Source organism: Pogoniulus pusillus, chromosome 4, assembly GCF_015220805.1.
Source record: "Pogoniulus pusillus isolate bPogPus1 chromosome 4, bPogPus1.pri, whole genome shotgun sequence".
Classification (NCBI taxonomy): domain Eukaryota; kingdom Metazoa; phylum Chordata; class Aves; order Piciformes; family Lybiidae; genus Pogoniulus; species Pogoniulus pusillus.
In genome coordinates, this window is record NC_087267.1 from 30,579,015 (window position 1) to 30,594,622 (window position 15,608).

The 15,608-nt window shown below is 39.9% G+C and overlaps 1 protein-coding gene across 4 annotated transcripts in view; it reads right to left on the reverse strand.

Moving 5' to 3' along the window:
- The window catches only part of GRAMD4 (GRAM domain containing 4), an 80,014-nt gene that overhangs the window by 49,661 nt on the left and 14,745 nt on the right, over window positions 1-15,608 (reverse strand). For 2 of the 4 annotated variants that reach the window (XM_064142452.1, XM_064142450.1), the window contains exons 2-3: window positions 7,930-8,140; window positions 2,094-2,214 (exon numbers count right to left, since the gene is read on the reverse strand). In XM_064142452.1, the coding sequence (XP_063998522.1) occupies window positions 2,094-2,214; window positions 7,930-8,091 (283 nt within the window). In that variant the 5' untranslated portion in view covers window positions 8,092-8,140. Of the gene's footprint in view, window positions 1-2,093; window positions 2,215-7,929; window positions 8,141-10,362; window positions 10,491-13,310; window positions 13,381-15,608 lie in introns of those variants that run through there. The other 2 variants (XM_064142451.1, XM_064142453.1) reach the window with 2 other exon arrangements.

Sequence of the window (15,608 nt, forward strand, 5' to 3'; positions counted from 1 at the left end):
ATTTAGTAACTGCTTGCTCCAGATCTCCTCTGCAGCTTGTAGAGGCCACAGTTAGGTGTGGGATGTGTTTCACTGAAAACAGGAGTACAGGAAACATATTCAGAAAGTGAGCTCCTACTTCACTCCAACTGATAAACATAGTTCATTACAGAACTGTCAGGGCTGGGAGGGACCTCAAGGATCATCTAGTTCCAAACTCCCTGCCATGGGCAGAGACACCTCACACAAGCTTTGTGCCTCTGCTCAGTATTTTGGAGGGGAGTGTGGGTTGTGTAAGGGATGAGCTTCATTTGTGCTTATTTTTCTGTAAGTTTATTATTCTTTCCCTTGTTTTCACCCACAGAGTTGCAAACAACTTGCCAGGACAACACTGTAAGTGTATCTAAAACAAACCTCACGCTTTGGTAAAGAGCTCCTGTGCGAATGGTAAAGGCTGGGGTCATCCAGGACAGACTGAGCCAGGTGCACTATTCCACTGGCTCAAACTTCTAACCACCACTTGCTCAAAGTTTATGTGAAAGGGTGAGCTTCATTATCTTCCACCGTGGAGTTTGCTACAAAGGTTTGTGCAATGGAAGAAAATTCAGCTGGAAGCAGTGAAATGGTTGATTATAAGATGTTCAAACTACAGCATGAACCTGAACAGTAAAAATATTCACCAAGCATGTCCCACATGGTTACTGTAATCACATACTAAGGACTGAAAATGAATTTGCTAGCTATTGACCTGCTTGGAAATCATATCATGCTTTTATAGCAAAAAAGCATGTCCTAGCTCAAACCAGAAAATAGTTCCGCAAAGTCCTACTGCTTCTGTTACACATTGGATTACATCAGGAAATCACAAATGGCCAGTCCAGTTTTAAAAACAGTCTGACAAGAAGAACTTAAAAGTATGTCTTTGGAAGTGGAAGGAGTACTTGGTAACTCTGTACTGCACTGTGAAGAATTCAAACAAATCACTTGAACAAGGCAAGTCAAACAGAGCTTTCAGGTTTTGTTTGATATTGCAATCATGATATCTCTTTTACACACCAGTGGAAGCTGAGAGTCACTTGCTATAAATTCTTGCCCAGTCCCCTTTATCATGCCTCCCTCTGATACACATAAGGGGGGAAAATAATAAAACCAAAATCTAAGAAATATGGCTGAATGATAAACAATTCAGTGATTCTGCAAATATGCTGAAAACACAAAATATTTGGTAGATTGCAATCTAGAAATTTAGTAGAATTTATAATCTTTTTTTTTCCCCCTTGCAAAATATATGCAAGCTCTGGACACAAAAACAACCTTCACATTCTGAAGTTCAAAAATAATCCATTAAAATTACCATTTTGGGAAGCAACTCAGTAAGGATTCTCATCAACTTATTAGAAAGATCTCTACTTCTATCAAGTTAAAGGAATGCTTCTCCCCCTTTTTCCCTTTGGTTTTAATCAACTATCCAGTCTTACAAGCCAGCAGTTTAGATCTATTGAGATAAAATCCCCAGTGTTACAAGTGCCTCTAGCCATGAATGCTGCAAACTTTGTTTCATATATATGTATATAAACACACTCAAACAAGTAACACTTGAAATCTACAGAAGCTCTTAGGTGTATTTCTCACTTATGAATAATTCCATGCTGATAGGAGACACATTTTAAGATGTACTACTTTTTGAAACAGCAGCCAAAGAAATGCACTGGTCACTACTTCAGAATTCTCTTCCCTCTCATAATTACTAACAGGCAAAAAACACATACTGCAAGCACATTCAGGTTGAGTTGACTCTAAGACATCAACATCAAGACATTAACTACACAGACTTTGTTGTGTACTGAGGTATATTCTGAGGAATGCAATGAGGAAAAATAAATACAATAATCTAGGTGACCCAGAAACCTGGGGAATGCTTTTACATTCCTTGTAGAGAAGTGTCAGCCATGTGCTAGCTACACATCAGTCTATGTACTATCTGCACACCAACCTATGTGCCGTTTGCACACCAACACACTTCAAAATTCTGATGCCCATTTCTGCAGTTCAGAGAAGTCTCATTTCAGCAGTCTTAAGCCATACTTTCTGAAGAGCATTAAGTGTATACTTACGTAAAAAGTGTTTTTCCAGTAAGGCTATTTCCAGGTGACCTTTGATCTCATTTAGTCTGTCAGACTCCGTCCTGTTAAAATCCTGGACTCCTGAAGCCATGATGACGGTCCCTGGACCAGCCTATAAGAAAGTCAGGACACACTGACAGCTCAGAGATACTTTCTTTTTTAAATCACATACATCAGCTTCTGGGGCAGTAAAGAAATAGTGACTTGAGAAACAAGCAAGTATCAACAACATGCCTCTTGTTCAGCATTAAATTACCAAAAGAAATGACTGAAAGGGAATCAAATGCACAGCATCCATGTGAATTTACAGAACATACTTTTGTAGATTTCGAAGTTACATAAAACAAAGATTCTTTCCCCCTCCCCTGCCACTACTGCCCCTGCTATATCATCATTTAGTCTTTCTTCTGCTGATTAAAAGGGTGTATTTACACTATCCCTCTCCTCTTCCCATTAATGAATGGTCAAAGCAACATATGAAATTCCATAGTTCACATAGTAAGACTTTCCTGCATATTTACTGAGCTTCTAGAAAGCACGTGTTGCACATTATCTTTTCATGGAATGTGCAGTTCTGAAGACTGTGGTCTCTCTGCAAGGAAGACTTCCAGCATGGCCAAGTTATTGCTGAAGGGTGTCATTGGTACCAGAAGCTCATCCTGGTAGGCCACGAGAGGGGGCAGTCAGGAGGTTGCATGTCTTGATAGATTTAACACTACCACTCCAATGAACTTAATGCTAGAAATACTGCAGAACACAGGAATTAAAGAGCTATCTGGTTAGTTAGGAAGATCAGTGACAACTACTATGTCCACCAAGTGAGCACAGAAAAACCTTAAGCCCACATGGCAGAAGTCATGTGATGCTGTCTTTCTGTCCTGAAGCAAGCATATTCAGAGAGCAGGGAAGAGGGTGAGTGAGAGCACCTCCTGGGTAATAGTTGTTTGGGCACCGAGTGCCATGTCCATCGGGTACAAAAAGTTTTTCAAGGTAAAGTACAGGAGCTCCTCCAACATCTTATACTCAAAATCAAAGTGCCAGACTACAGAAGCCTATATCTAAGAAATGATCCCTAAACAAAATGGGATTTTTTTACTTATCAGAGCCATTTCCCTCCCTCTTGATCCCTGACAACATATAGGAACTGCATTACTTTCAAAAGTCAGCTTGCATACATTTAACCACAACAGCTTAAATTATATACAAGTTCAACTAATCTACAAGAGAGCTACTTAAAAGCCATTTTCTATGTTTTAGGAAAGAGGTGCAGAAAACTGACAGAGTACTTTGCCTGCTGGGAATGATTTGCATTTTTAAGATATAACAGTGTGAAGATACCTATTAAACATCTGTTTCCTTGTTTGAGCTGAACAGATGCTGAGTTTAAGCCTCAACATTTGTCTTTATGGGCAAATCAGAACTTTGGAGGCATTTTACTGCAGTGTTTACCTGGCACTAACTTTTCATCTGGGCTTACTCAATATAGTGCCAAGATGAGATGCTACTTCCAGTTCCAAAAGCAACGCACACCCACATAGCACACTGCCAGCATCACTGATCATGATGAGGAGCAGAATTCTCTGACTCAGCAGCATCCCTGTGCTACTTCCCATTTTGGAGACAGCATGAATCATGACACAGAAGAGACCAAACAGATCCCAGGGAAATCCTCACACAGGAGCTCCAGCACAGATCCTCCTCCCCACACTACACATTTCTCATTTGCACCTGCCTTTAGCCAGAGAGATGCAGTAAGACACACCATTTGCAATCACTTCAGGGACTGCTGAAGAGTAAAAGCTGTCTGTTTTCAGATGAGCACAGGATCACAATTAATCTCTGTGTTGATTTCTTATCTACAGAGCTCAGTCATACGTATTTATTTAGCATTATCACTTGCCAGACACCCGAAGAGTCCTGGAGAGAATGGTGTGGCTGAAGGCAAACAGGAGCATCCACAAGAAGGAACAAAGAAAGCATTATTCATTTCAAAAATGCAGATTGCTGCCCAGGCATTAAAGCATAGCTTTTTGCATTACATATGCACATCTGGTACAAAGGGACAATCTCTGGTTCCAGCATACAGGTAGTCATATGGAGCCATCTAAAGAAACTAAGCCACTGCTTCAAAGTAAATAGATAAATAAAATCATGTACAGATTAAAGAGCAAGTACTTGATGAGTACATCAAGAATGTGCTTGTGCATCAGTCCAGTGATTAGACAGTACAAGGCTCCTGCCAACTAGACCCCAGTCCCCAGATCCATGTGCTGAGGAGAGGACAGGAGCACAGAGACTGAGGCGAGGGAGAAGAAACAAGCTAGTCGTATATACCTAGATATACTCAAGTTTTCATCCTCATTGAAAATATTCAAGATATTTCACCCAGAGGTGAGCTACATTTCAGAACATACAGGGAATATCTACATTTCCCTTTAAGAATTAACTCTACTTTTGCTTCTTCTTAGATACTAAGTCATTAATTAATAAGCCCAGGATACCTTGACTATCTCTTAGGAAGAAGGAAAATGCAAGATGTTCACAGTACTGACAACAGCGATGCGAGTTAACAGGACAGAAAGTTCCCAAATGTCTGTAAAGCACTGGATTCAAGAAGACTGACATCATTTGACATATTAAAAATCATGAGGTACACATCATTAAACTAACACAAAAGGTTACAATCATAGAACCAATCAGGTTGGAAGTGACCTCCAAGATCATCCAGTCCAACCTAGCACCCAGCCCTATCCAGTCAACTAGACCATGGCACTAAGTGCCTCATCCAGGCTTTTCTTGAACACCTCTAGGGACGGTGCCTCCACCACCTCCCTGGGCAGCCCATTCCAATGGCAAGTCACTCTCTCTGGCAGCAACTCCCTCCTAACATTCAGCCTATAGCTCCCCCAGCACAACTTGAGACTGCGTCCCCTTGTTCTGTTGCTGGTTGCCTGGGAGAAGAGACCAATCCTCACCTGGCTACAGCCTCCCTTCAGGTAGTTCTAGACAGCAATGAGGTCACCCCTGAGCCTTCTCTTTTCCAGGTTAAACAACCCCAGCTCCCTCAGACTCTCCTCTTAGGGCTTGTGTTCCAATGATCTTCTAATGATCTAAATGATCTTCTAAGTTAGGAAAAAAAGGGATTTTAAAAATCCACTAATTGAAAATATATTAGAAATAAGAGAATATAATTACTGTACACAAGTAATTTACCCTGATTAGTAAGATACAAAATCATGCAGGTTTGGTGGAAAATAAAGCATTCTAAACTGCTGACACTATAATGTATCAGTGAATGCAATTTAGAAAAGTTCAGAAAACTGAGCATGTCTAGGCTGTCTGTATGGGAGACATGCAAACACATGGTTGGTTCTTTTGTCCCAGGAGTTCTCTCTCCACTCCATCACAGCTGACAAGGGCTGATAAAAAGGCAAAAACTAAAGTTGCTGAAGAACAGCTGTCTAGCTCTGGATCAAAACTGTCTGTTTGAATTTAGCATAACTGACTCAAACTGCAAGATAACAAAAAATTATCAGGTATTAATTGCAGAGCTAACTGGGTAAAGGTTTCTTCTTTTTGCTGCCTCTGTAGGGTAGTGCCAGAACTCAGGTGAGATTAACTACATGGTACTGTACAGATGCCCTTTCTTGCTTCTGACTCACAGTAAAGGTCCTGAAGTCTTCCAAAGATTCCTGCTTTCTCCTTCTGCCCCTCTAGTTTTGACCATATTTGACACTGGAGACCTCTTAAAATGTTGGCAATCACTATTATTTAGTGAAGACCATGCACAAGGCAGTGCATGCACAAGGAGCATGGAGTCAGAGATATAGAAGTTAAAGAAAGATTCCTGATAATGACAGATTGCCTCTAACCAACTATCAGAGTTCAGTTCTGTTGCTCCAAGTAACATCCAGCTCCGGATATGAAAAGCCACATCTACCCACAAACGTGGGTTTTAAACCATCTGCAGTTCACGCTTTTTGTAACAGCATTTCCCAACCTGAGAAGTTTCTGCCTTCCCTCTCCAAATTCCCTTTATCCTGTGAGCCTTGGTATTTTGTTGCGTGCGCTAGGCACTTCCACCACTCCCGCCACTCCCATTGTACAGACACAGATAAGGTCTAAGTAATTTCTTAATCAAGCAGATGTCAATGGAAAGGACAGATCCACAGCACAACACTTCATCAGCATCAGACAAAAATAACTGGCCAACTCTCTCTTTTTATTTCACTTACACAGTCATCATATGTGGATGACTTTCTCTATGAACACCTAAGAAAACACTGGTGTAATTTCTAAGTCTGTAACTCACTTAGAAAGAAACACTTCTCAAACAGTGAGGATGAGGAGCAGTGAGGACCCCACATATCAAGCCTAGAGAGATAACCATCCACTGAAGTCACTTCTCAGTGCCTTGACACAGGGAAGAAGTAGTTTAAACACAAAATTTTAACTTGCATTCATTTGAGCAGCAAGGATAAAAAAAGCCACCAAACTACAGAGCTTGTCTAGAGAGATGACAGGCTTCAGAATTTCTCACCTGATCCTTCATATATACTTTTTTTTACTGGAAGTTATGAAAGGGTTTCCTGTAGATGCTGCATTTACCTGCAGCAAGGAAAACGAGAACTCAGGAAGAATGAAAACATCTGCATCAATAGCTAATCCCTAGTATCTATTCTTGAAAGCATGCCCACATATAGGTGTTCTAGGAGCTTGCCAGTTTTACATAAATTTAAAATAAATCTAGTGCTAGCTTGGTTCTGAGACAAGTTCACTCACATACCCACACAGAAAACGGAACATTTTCTCCTTAAAAAAAGGGAAGTTAACAGTGTACATTAATCTCCAGCACAAAATGACAAGACATAATTTAAAATGAGGTAATTCAAAGTCAGATGGCAATTACTGGGATATATCCTTGCTTTAAATTACTGGGATATATCCTTGCTTTAAAAACCCAACAAATGACATACAAGAGAGAAGGAAGGGAGTAAGAAATTCAGAAATTTAATTCAGCAGAGAGTCAATTAGTTAACCAGCACAGCTGTCTGGGCAATGATCTGACGACAGTGTCCAAGTAGCCACAGAGACCTAAGAAAGTACCCACTATCTAAGACACATCTGGTAGTCAGGAACCTTAAATAGGGTGAGGGGAAAAAAAATACCACACACACATAATCAGATAGCCTGTAAATTGAGATCAAGATAGTTCAAATTGAAGAGTCAGTTTTCCTCAGTGACTTCTGAAAATCTGAAGGAAAATAACAAATCCTTCCAGGTCTCAGGACCCTCCTCTCAGGAGCTAGCTGTGTGCTTGACCCAAATACAAGTTCAGATGCTTATTTTTGAAGTAAACAGGTAAAATTCATGCCTTAAGCTTAATGAAAATAAGACAGTATTTAGCTACAAAAAAACATAGAAAATACCATGTTGGAAGGGCTGCAGCACAGATTAGTCCTAGTATACACAATACATACATCCTAACAAATGACAGATCTTATTCAGTAAAGAAAAGGCATTCAACAGGCTTCCTTGTCTGCAGAGCTTAAGGATTTGTATACAATAGAGTTTTTGTGATTGAAAAGCATCATTTGTTTGTTCCACGATCATAGGGAAAAAAGTTCTGGCAAAAGAGGGCCATATAAACAAAAGTGTATGTACTAGCATACACACCCACTTTAAAACAGCTAACAGACAGAGAACAGGATAGAAGCTGCCAAACCCAAAGGAGATGATTAAACATATACAGTTTGAAGTCTTTGGGTTAGAGGACCATGAGGTGGACTGGAAACCAGCTAAACAACATGATGCTTAAAATACTTACAGGGTCTCTCAGCTCTTCATTGTCTCGAGTTGACGTTCGAGGTATTTTCACTGGGATTTCATCTCCACATTCAGTGTCTGAAGCATTTGGAGATTCTGCTAAATCAAGGAACTCATCTCTCTTGTGACCTCTGAACCTTATTTTGTCCAACTTCTTTAGCATGTTCAGCACTGCACTTTTCTGCTTTACCTTAACATGACGGTTGGAGTCTCTGCAAGAAACAAGATAAGAGCATTTTAGAAACTTTGTGATAGCCTTAAATATGCACATTCCGATTATTAATTGCTTATAATCATCTTCCAAGGGCCTTTGTGCCACTAGAGGAAAACTGTGCTGCAGCTTAACTTTCTAACAGACATTTTTTCCACATTTTAACAAACGCATGATTTGCTTTTCACTAGTTGATAATTTACCACCTTTCCACACTATTATGGCCTCTGTCTCAAGGGCACTATCTGCACTCCAAAGTTTGAGAAGTCAGTTCCTAACAGGTTGCTTGAAACAAAAAAATGTTTGTTTGGTTAAGTCCAAGTTTTTCAACTTGCTTATGCTTCTATAGTCAAATACACAAAAATCCACTAAGCTTTAAAGCCAACCCTTACATTTCCAGAAAAAAAATGCAGCAAAAGAGGCTATTATACCTCCTTACTGCTTCAGGCTACAAAAACAAAGTACCGAGGATTAATCAGAAAAGTCACCAGCAAGATACACGCAGAAGATCCAACCAAAAACTAACGACGGTTGCAACAGATCATAAACCACATTCAAATGCACTACCAAAGTCCTTAAAATTACCACTACTGTCAATCTTGCATACCCTTTGCTAGATTTCTTTCACTCTCTTTGAGATGCAAAGAAGAATGACTTCATACTAGTAATTATTTCACAACTTTTAGGAAATTATCATGGCCAAAAATTTAGTACAAAAGAAACAGGGCAGTCAGTGTTTTTGCACAACATGCAGGTGCTATGTTATCTGGAAGAACATCACACACCCAGGACATTTCGAGAGACAGCATCAGACACAAGCAACACAAAAATTCTAGATAACAAGCTGTACTGGGAGAAGCATTTTATGTTTTATAAGGCAATAGAAGAGAGTGTAATTAAAGTATATAAAGTCATTGCTGTATCTTGGGAAAGCTACCTTTCCACTGTAATTCCTGAGGTAAACCAGACCTGCCAAATTAATCCAATTCAGTGCTCTGTATGACACTATCAAAAGGTCCCACACTCCACTTATTGCTGGTTTGCTATATAAACTGCCAAAGCAGTAGCTTGCTGGAGTAGCAGAACTGAAGAACTAAGAATAAAATTAATAGTTTTCTCTCCTACAAACTGTTCCTCAGCTCAGAGCATTCCATTCGCAGGGTGCCACAATGTGCTTGCAAAGGACCTGTTTCAGCAGTAAAAAATTGAGGCAATCATTCCTGTACTATCTTTTTTCCCCACTATGGCAAACATTGCTCTCTTCCATTAAAAAACAGGCTTAGCTTTATGGCACATCATCCTAGGCACTGGCGGGAGACCAAAAAAACAAAAACAAAAGCAGATGTAGACATGTGTCACTCAGATTATAAATGAAGAGCAAGAAAGAAGATCCTTCTGTTACTGGCTCCCACAGCCTTTGCACTTGGGGCAAATCTCACCTCCCAACACAAACAACTTTTCCACAGTGTTCTTCATCTCTCCCTGAAGATTCTCCTCTTATTCTAACAGTATGGCAGGGACTATTCACACCAAGTTCAAATCCAATCATATCCTTCAAAATCTGCCTTAGCCTGCATCTCTGACTAGGTTTATTAGCACTCTTTACTTAAACACAGAAGTTTGAAACTAATATAAAGCCCCTGTAGTGCAGTGAGGAAGAAAAGATAAAGAGAAAAAAAAACAAATGCACAACAACAACAAAAAATCCAAACCAGAAAAAGCAACCCACAAACCTCTTCCTTTATCAGAGACACTTAAAGTTGCAGGCCTGTGTTTAATCCTTCACTTCAGAATCACTTGCAGTAACTCACACCAAGGTTATTTTCTATGAACAGCTCCTCATTTAAGTTCTATTACTTGTCAAATCTAAGTTAAAAATAGAAACACTTCTTTCTCATTCATTGACTATTTGATGAAGAAACTTGTCAGCTATCACACCCAGAAATATCTCTAGGCCTTACTATTAATAGCAATTACAGAACAAATGCTATCAGGGAAGTTAAAACCTCTGAGAAGCACCAGCACAACTGTGCTCTCTTCCATCTCAAATATCTCCATCTATGTTCAACCAGTTTTACACACCATGCAAACCAAATCCACAGCAACACAGTTGTAAATCAAACCCTTTTGTTCATCATCCATATTGTCACTGCCGAAGATACAGCTATTTGAAAAAGTGATGATGACAGAGTGCTGTTCCTTTTCCAGTTACCACTCACTCACCAGTCCATATCAATGGTGGAAAAGCATGCTTCCAAGCCTTCTCCATTACTCTCTTGGATGGAACAGTTAACTCCAAGCTGCATAAGAGCATTGCTGTCCAGAGAAGAATCAGGAGTCCTCAGCTTCTCCTGTTAAAGCCATATTTATCCATTACTCCCCAAAGACCAAGGTTAGTTATGGGCCTCTTTTTACAGTCTGGCATATACAGCACTTTGACGTTTCAAAGTTCAAATTCAGGTTTCTCCTTAAAGTGGATGCAAATTCACAAAGGACATAAATGTAGTGAGAGGATACAAAACCACCTTGAGACAGAGCAGTGTCTAACTCTTCAAAGCTCTGCCTTCAGGCAACAAAGAATGAAAAACCCACGAGACCAGTCAGAAGTGCCAGCAGTGTAACTGCCTGGTTTGGACATTGTTTGGGGACACAAATTTCTAAACTCCAGCCTTCTCCTAGAATGGTTCATGCATTTCATCCCAAGATCACAGAATAACCTGGCCAGCAGACAAACACATTAACATATTTATGGGGTTTTTTAATCAGTAAAACTAATGTACGTACCTTAAGTGTGTTATCATCTGGTCTTTTAAAAATGCAAACCTTTCTTTAAAGTACTAAAGGATCACTCACTGAAGAAAGTCATCTTAAATTCTGTAATACAGAGGCTAAAAAAAAGATGTCATCAGCAATAATATTTTTAAGGTATGATTTAGTAGGTTGGTGCTTAGAGAAGGAAATAGTAGCGAATCATGCTCCCATGCATTTAAATGCTTTAAGAAGCTGTTATGTAAAAATATCTGCTCAATTATAATATAAAAACAATATAATTTTGTCTAAAAACAATTTGGAATGTACCAGGCCCCCAGATTACTTACAGTTACATTAGATTACCCTAAGCAAAAATCTAAGCTTGCCAACAAGCTCCTATAGAAACTCATTATCTGGCCTTGAGCCAAATGTACCATCTAAGAGAGGCTTTTTATATCAACAGCTTCTTCTTGCAACTTTTTTTTTATAAAGATCAATATATGTGGAGACATTTAGGCAGTTTCATGATAATCACAAGCAAAGGCTTCTCAGAGATTTTGTATTCTAAATTTGACCTGAGTCTCTTTATATTAGAGTAAACTTTCCTACAACATAAGACCAGAATCTGATCTAGAATTAAATATCTTAGAAGAAATAGTAATTAAATGTCAAAATACTTGGTCTGCCATCATAGCTATTCATCCCCTCTCCCAACTGCACATCCATACCCTGGACTCAGCCTGGAACTTACAGCTGAACCATCTGTTTCTAGTAATTTCCCATACCAGCAGCGTCTGAACCAACATGCAGTTCTGCACATGCAGAACTCAAAATACAGATCTACATCTTCCACTGCTTTCAAACTAACCACTAAAGAAAATGTGAAATAATAAAAATTAAATATTGTTCAATCTGTGTCCTGTAACACTCATCTCCCAACACTGTCATATGTCACAATACTATTCTCACTACTGTACAACAAACATGCTATAATCTGGGTGACACATGTCTACATCTGCTTTTGATTTTTTTGTCTCCCACCAGCGCCTAAGATGATGTGCCATAAGACTTGTATCATGCTTGCAAATTACTAACTTGAGCAAAGTAAAATCAAATCCAAACCCAAAAATCAAGACTCAAAATCCTGAAACCACAGAAGCACACATTTCCATACTTAAGGCTAGGTAAAGAAAAATCAAGTTCTCACAAACTTTCACACAAAAATCACGGGCACATCTAGCTTTAGAAAGGAGACAGCCAACTGCTGGGCAATAAGAGCCTGGTGCCATCTGGAGGGGCTCAGTCACAGGGGCTGTTCCTATGGACGTCCCCCCACCTCTTCACACCACTGCTGCCCCATGCTCTGCTCTTGCATGACTGTTGAAGAGGTTGGAATGCAGAAAAAAAGGAGAGAAATCAGGGAAGGGCAGCACTCAGTGTAGTGCTGCCATGTGAAATCCATCTTAGCTTGTCTCCAGCCTTCCTACAAGAGGCTGATAGGCATTGGTTTCTGTTGATGCATTTAGTTTCTATACACTGAAACTGAGTACACAGCTTGGTAGACTAGGCAGAGTCTAGATCTGTGTACTTTGTAAGTGAAAGGACTCTGCTTTGCAATGCAGCAATTCAGTTTTCAGTTTTCCTCAGCTCTTAGCATGCAAACCTGTTGGACAAAGTCAAGTAACATAGCCTGAGGAAGTGTTTATCTGGAGCCTAGGGGGAAAAAAGCAACAACAAAAAGTCGTATTATGGATGAATTTCATCTCAGGTCAAGATTGCCACAGCAAAGTAACCCTCAAAGCACCTGTGCTCCTTTTGCTAGGAAAACAGATTTTCAGAAAGCTGAAGATGATGTTGGATTTGAAGCAAATACAGCACACCCTTAGTTCTCATCTTTACACTCCATCTCCTTCACATCCTCCTTTCAATCTCAAAATGTCTTTCTACAAGAGCCTAAGGCAAGACCTCTGTCTAGCATCCAAGAAAGGCCAGGTTCTGTATGAATGAACAAATACTGACACAACACCAACACTGGGATGTTTCATGCTCATTATGAGCAAAGTATGGTGCAGATTGAGAGAGATTACATTATTACTTCTACACTGAAATGCTCCTCTGTATTATTATATAGGAGTTGACAGGAGAGCAAGAAAACAGCAAGATACATTCAGGCCATCAACATACCAGCTGAAACTGAAAACAAAGCATTGCATGTGTTTTTTCCTGAACATGTCTAACTAAAACTGAAAGCCTCAGTGAGTATATCTAAGCCTACAACAGATAAACTGTCCAGCTCTATATACTGCTCTGTGGAAAGTTCTCTCTTGCTACATGATTTTTTTCACCCCAATTTCTCATTTTAATAGACTCTCAAATCACTGTATGAACATTTTGTACTTATTAATATTTAAGAAACTAACCAGAGAAAGATCAGCTGACTACACTTGAGAGCTTCTTGTCTGCTCAGCTTTTCTTTTCCATCACACACGTTTCCCAAACTGCTTTGCAGAAGGCTCATATCTGTAAAGAAAGCCAAATCTTACCCACAGCATCTCTTCTTGAGCAATAGGAAATGGTTTTATATAGATGAAGGGGACGCCTTTTAAGACAGCTTTACATCAACTTAAGGCATTTAAGCATATAAAAAGGGACACAAGCTTCACTCACTATTTCAGGAACAGCACCCATGTGAGACTTCTATCACCCAGGATTAAGCAATTTTTTTTAATAGATTGATACAATTATTTCTCATCAAAATCCAAGATACAGCAATACTTTGAGTCATTTGGACTAGCCAAGAGCAGTTTACAAACACTGTCCAAGTTACAAGTGTTGTGCAAGTACCCTCAAATTCTGACATCAACAAACACGCAAAGCCTGACCTTCAGAGCAGAGTTCTCCCCACACTCAACTCATCACAGGTTCGTATTTGGATGAGTCACTACTTCAGCATCACAGTCTGGTAAAGACTTCCTTCAGTTACACCATTCTTGGCCCCAGGGTCATATTATGATGTGATGCAAACTGCTTTCTGGTTTTGAGTAACAGAGTACTAAAGGCTCCCAATCCTTTCAGGACCAGGAGTCCTTAAAAATCTAGGTATACACTAGACTGGATAGGGACAGATTTTGTTGGTACGTTTCACATGAGAAACTAAGTAATCAGTGAGGCTACCTATGGTGTGGAGAAATACATGCTTAGCAATTGAGGTTTATTCTTTTCCCTGAGTTTAAAGGGAGATGAACAAAAGAAAATCTCACTAACATCACCTCCTCTGCATTATCAACTGCTGGCAGAAGCAATACTTGTTCAACACAGATCAGAAACAAGCAGGAATTTGCACTTCCATGTTGCAGGCTTAATTAAATACAGATGTTAATTAAACATCAACTTCAAAACAATTTAAGTTGTCCACTGACTGAAGGCAGCAGAGGAGAAAAAAAGAAAAAGTGTGCCAAGGTACTACACAGAAATTCAACATACCAATCTTGGCTGCCAGCGGTAAGGTTGTCACAGCAACCATAATGCAGCTCCATGAATATACATTATGCTGAAACATTTTTTTTCCCCGAAAGACTAAATGTCATTCAGCTCACAACACAAAGCTGCCTGGGAGATGAAACAGGGTTTCACAAAAAAAAAAAAAAAAACCACAAACCACCAAAAAAACACCAAACCAAACCAACACAAACCACCTCCAGCTTGGCTGCTGCGGACACGAGGGGTTGTGGGAAGAGAAGGAAGACAGAACATGGCAATATGGGGCTGTACGATGCTGTTCTGTCCCCCCTCAGAGGGTCTGAGGACACCTCAGACACATTCAGCAAACATTTTAAGGCAGAGGTTCTCAGAATGAGCTTCTCAATCCCTGCAAAGTTTCAGGTCTGTGCCAAAGAGAAATTGTGGAGGGACTCACAAAAGAAAAAAAAAAAGATCCAAACACCAAAACAAATGGCCCTAAACCAAACACATGTACCAATACAAGCCACACCAGTACACCAAGAAACAAATCAAGGGCAGTGACTATTTCAGCTGAGTAGCTATGGGGGTTGTACTTCATACTCAATCCTCCACCTACCATTATACCAGAAACACACCTCCAAACCACTTTCACAAACATGCTCACACCCTATCATCATGACACCTCAAATTAGCAAGACTTCTTACGTTAATTCCTCTGTAAACTGTTAAATTGTGAATTTTAACTCCCAGAAGGAAGATAAAGCTCTTTTTTTCCACTCAAGACACCTGAAGGGGGGGTGGGGGAAGTGTAACTTTTACTACGCCATCAGAAAAGCACACCAAAAACTCTGCATGAAAATGAGTGTGCCTGCAGAGAGAAGCTCAAGCAGCACACAGATTGGAGGATTTATCGGTTCAAGATAGTGAGTAGTTGATCAGCACTGGTGTTTGTCAGCTACTCTAGCATTGTGAGAGAAGTAGCATGTCATTACAGTAAGAAAAAGGATATCACCCTCCAGGTAAGCCACTCCCTTCCTGGTCATCCACTGGGTCCTGTCCCCTCACTGCATACCCAACCTGATCAAACAAGCCCAGCCAAATCTGAAGCGCACTTGATCACAGGCTGACACCAAAGGGATCAACCCTGTTCATTTCTGCCATGGCCTTCATGTCACTTGACCACTCATGCAGTTTACCAGGCTGTTGCTGATGTAACTAATTTTTGTGTTTGTTTTCTGGCAAGGTCAATCCAATGA